General features: G+C 23.6%; 1 protein-coding gene across 1 annotated transcript, besides 1 other annotated feature; it reads left to right on the top strand.

Moving 5' to 3' along the window:
- Positions 1 to 1,110: part of a repeat region that runs on past the window's edge.
- On the top strand, positions 996 to 3,519 carry EHI_033670 (rRNA biogenesis protein RRP5, putative; the record flags this gene model as incomplete). Its single annotated transcript, XM_001913758.1, has 2 exons — positions 996 to 1,019; positions 1,144 to 3,519. The coding sequence occupies 2 exons, from the start codon at positions 996 to 998 to the stop codon at positions 3,517 to 3,519; spliced, it is 2,400 nt and encodes a 799-aa protein (XP_001913793.1).
- Positions 3,520 to 4,590: the final 1,071 nt, after the last annotated feature.

Below are 4,590 nucleotides of genomic sequence, written 5' to 3'. Positions count from 1 at the left end.
GTTTTGTTGTATTTCTTGTCTGATTATCATCTCTTGTTTTTTTTTTGATAATCAGTGCTTTTCTCTTCTATTTCCACTACTGTCTTTTTCATAGGAGTAGTTTCGTTCATCTCCATCGTTCCCGATGATGCTTTCCTCAGTACTGGTTGTGTATTTATCACAAGTGTCATCGTTTTCTTCTTCTCTAGTTCCTTCTGTGAGATAAAATTTTCAATATCATCTTGTTGTTTTGATATTATTTGTTTTTGTGCTTCATTTTCTTTTTGTGTGTTGTCTAATTCTTCTCTTGTTCTTTCTGCAATTTATTGGTTTTTAATTACGATTTCTTGATATTCAGAGATTTGTTTTTCTTTATCTCTTATTTCTTTCTTTAATTCTTCAGTGTTTTCCTCTATCATTTCAATTTTTTTCTCTAATGTGTTTGCATTTTGTTCTAGCATTTTGTTTCTCTTTTTCAACTTTCCAATTTCTTCCTTCATTTCTTCATTTTCTTTTTCAATCTTCTTTTTATTAGCTTGGATGCTTCGGATTTTTTCTTCTTTATTATTTACTTCTGTGATTTTCTTTCCTTCTATCTCATTTATTTTTCCTTGTAGTTCTAAGTTTTCTTCTTCTAATTTTTCATTTTCTTTCTTCATTTCTTCATAATTCGTTTGAATCTTTCTATTTTGTGTTTTCATTTCTGTAATTTCTTCTTCAAATTCTTTCCTAACTATTTCTTTTGCTTTTCTCATCATTTCTTCTGAGATGGCTTGTTCTTCTTCCATTTTTTTCATACTTAATTCTTTAAGTTTTCTTTTAATTCAGTAATTTGATTTTTCAATGAAAGTATTTCTTCTTTTTCTTCTTCTTCTTCTATCTTTTCTTCTTTATTTTTTGTTTCTTCTTGTACTTTCTTTATACTTTCTTTGCTATTTATTATTCTTGCAATTTTACATCTATCATTCATTTCTTTGATTGGGTTTTTGTTTTTAATTTCTGCCTCTATAGCCTTAATGTCTTTTTCCTCCAAATCTTTTGTTTTTTCTTTAAACTCTTCTTTCGTCTTTTCAATTATTTTTTTCTTTTTAATTGAATATACTTCTTGTTGATTATCATACCATCTTTTTCATTAAAAATAATACAATTAATATTGGAGAGAAGATAGAAGGAGTAGTAAGTTATACAAATGAAAGTATTAGTTATTTAAATTTAGGAAAAGGAATTACAGGAAGATTACATAAAATTAATAGTACAAAGAAGATAGAAATAGGAGAGAAAATAGAATGTTATATTATTGGAATACAAGTTAAAGGAGAAATAATTAAAGAAAAAGGAAAAGAAATAGAAGGAAGAAAAGAAATAGTTGAATTAAGTATGAAGGAAGAAGGAAATATGGAAGAAAAAATTCAAGAAGGAGAAGAAATCGAAGGAATTATTAGTAGAGAAATGAAAGATGGATATATAATTTCCTTTAATTCAATACTTAAAGGAAAATTAAATTATATTGAAATAGGAGATAATATTGAAGAAATTAATATAAATAAAAAAGAATATAATGTTGGAGATAAAATAAAAGTTAAAGGATATTATAGTAAAGAAAATATCTATTTAATAAAAGACAAAAAAGAAGAAATTAAAGAAGGAGAAATTATTGTTGGAGAAGTTATTGGTAATAATACAAAAGAATTAAAAATTAAAGTATTAATTAAAGGAAATAGAATAGGATATATTCATTATTGTGATATAAGTAATGTTTTTAATCCATTTCCAAGAGATTATTTACAAAATGGAAAATATATTAATATGTATGTACTTTCAAATAAACCCGAAATTTTATGTTCAATGAGAAAAGAATATTTAAAAGAAGCTTATGATGAAATATTCCCACCATTAATAGGAGGAGTTCAAACACGTATTGTAACAAAAGATACTATTAAAGAAGGAGAAATTTTAACAGGATATATTATAAAAAGTAGTGAAGAAGAAGGAGTTGATGTAATGGTATCAAGAGATGTAACTATTCATGTAGCACCAGGAGAATTATTAGATAATACAAGTTATCATGGGAAAGATTTTTCAAGAATCTTTTGTATTCAACGATTAGTAAAAGTAAGTATCATTGATAAAGAAGGATTAGAAGGAACATTAAAACAAAGTGTTATTTATCCAGGAATAATTAAATACTTTAAAGATATCAAAGAAAATATAGTAACTAAATGTGTTATAGTAAATATTACAAGTGAAGGATTGTTTTTAAGATTCTTTAATTCTAATATTCGAGGATTATGTCATTGTAGTAAAATAGAAGATAAAAAATTAACAAAGAAAGAAATGGAAAAGAGATTTAAAATTAAAGATGTCATAATGGCAAAAGTAGTTCATATTGACAAGAAGAAACATCGAGTTAATTTTAGTATCAAACCAGAAGATGTAGGAGAAGTAGAAATGAAAGATGAAGAAGAAACAATAGCTATTGATCCATGGAAATTAGCATTAAAAAGAAAAGAACAAAAAAGAAGAAATGAAGAAAAAGATATTGCAATTAAAGAAGAAATGAAAGATGAAGAATTTAAAGAAGGAGTAGAAGATGAGGCTAACATAGAATGGGATGATCCTACTAAAGAAGAAGAAAAACATGAAAATACTACTATGGAAGAGGAAGAAGAAGGAAGTATGGAAGAAGATAAAGATAATAATAAAGAAGAAGGAAGTATGGAAGAAGAAGAGGAAAGTGAAGAAATTGTATTAGATTTAGATGAATGTCAAAAAGGAGTTGAAAAAGACCCAGATAATTCAATAGAATGGATTAAATTAATGCAATGTTTCATTCAAAGAAAAGAAATAGATGAAGCAAGAAAAGTAGGAAAGACAGGAATAGAAAGTATCAATTTTAGAAAATTAGAAGAGAAATTAAATATTTGGAAAGCATTAATGCAATTAGAAGCTAATCATGGAGATGAAAAGAGTTTAAAGAAAGTATATAATGAGGCATTAGAGGTATGTGATAGGAAGAAAATCATGCTTCATATGATTCACATTTACAAAGAAAAGAAAGAGGTAGAAGAAGAAGAGAAAATCTTCAGAACATTATTTAAGAAAGTTAAAGGCAGTTGTAAAGTATATAAGAAATACTGTAATTTCCTAATGAGAAACAACAGAGAAGAAGAAATCAAAAACACATTAAGCAAAGCAAAAACAACATTAGATAAAAAGAAAATGATAAGTTTAGAAATTCATATTGCCCGATTAGAATATAAATATGGATCAGTTGATAAAGGAAGGTCAATGTTTGAAGATATTTTAACAAACAATCCAAAACGACATGATGTTTGGAATATTTATATTGATATGGAGAAAGAAGTAGGAGATGTAGGAGTAATAAGAAGAATATTTGAACGAATAGTTAAACAAAAACTAAGTACAAAGACAATGAAAACATTCTTAACTAAATACTTAGAATTTGAAAGAAAATATGGAGATGAAAGTAGACAAGAACATGTTAGAGACATTGCTAAATCATTTGTTTCAACAAAATGAATTGATTGATTTTTAAGTATTTGTAATTATTTATCAAATAATAAAAGAAGAAACTAAGTCAATGAAATATCTAAACTAAATTATCAATATACTTTCAATAATTATTTTAGAGTATTTTTATTAAGTTTATTTGTTTTATTCATTGTCATAATTGATATTTGAGATATTCTTTAATTCTATTGTTTCAATCTTTTATTCTTTAACTCTTGTTTTTATTCTTCGTTTCTATTATTTTTTTCTTTGTCTTTTATTTTAAACATCTTGTTTCTTATTCATAAATCATTGTTTTGTTATTTGTAAAATATGAAATATGATAGAATATTGAATAATAAAATACTCTATTCATTTATAATGTGATTAAAATAATATAAAAGCAATTGATTAATGAAATGTATTTATTAAAGATATTGAAATTAATAAAATCATTTGAATGTTATTTTGAATTATAATCATACAACTCTTATTTATTCTTTTGTTTTATTATTTATTCAATTTCTTGTTTATTTACGTTCATTTAAATAAAACAAAAAAAGAAATAAAGATAAGAATATATATTGAAATAATTTTATTGACGTTTAAAATAGTTTGAAATATAATTTATATAAATAGGATGTTAAACGTATTTTAATATATATAAAATAAGTATTAATAATATAAATCAGTGCAAAGTCAATGACAAAATGAAATGCAGATGAAAATAATACTAAAATAGTTAATGAATTAAAAAGAATAAAATGAAATACATGAATAAGAATGATGATATATTGCATTTAAATTATTTATAATGTATAAAAGAAATATATTCATTTGATACATGAATGTAAAGAAAATAAAAGAAAATTTACACAATAACATTAAAAAGGTGAATAATAAAAATAAGAAAGAAAAGAAATAAATGGTATTATAGGTAAATGATATAAATTAATGAAGTGATGATGACATTCATAAATTGTTAGATATGAATAATGAAACAATCAATTAATTCATTTGAAGGTGATATTGAGAAATAGATGATGTTAAATTAATTATTATCATTTTATTTTAAAATTATTTTTTTCAAGTTTAAAGATA

Source organism: Entamoeba histolytica, genomic scaffold (assembly GCF_000208925.1).
Source record: "Entamoeba histolytica HM-1:IMSS scf_1104750516771 genomic scaffold, whole genome shotgun sequence".
NCBI classification, from domain to species: Eukaryota; Evosea; order Mastigamoebida; family Endamoebidae; genus Entamoeba; species Entamoeba histolytica.
Note: the sequence above shows the minus strand (reverse complement) of the source record. Positions and strands in the feature narration are given on the sequence as shown.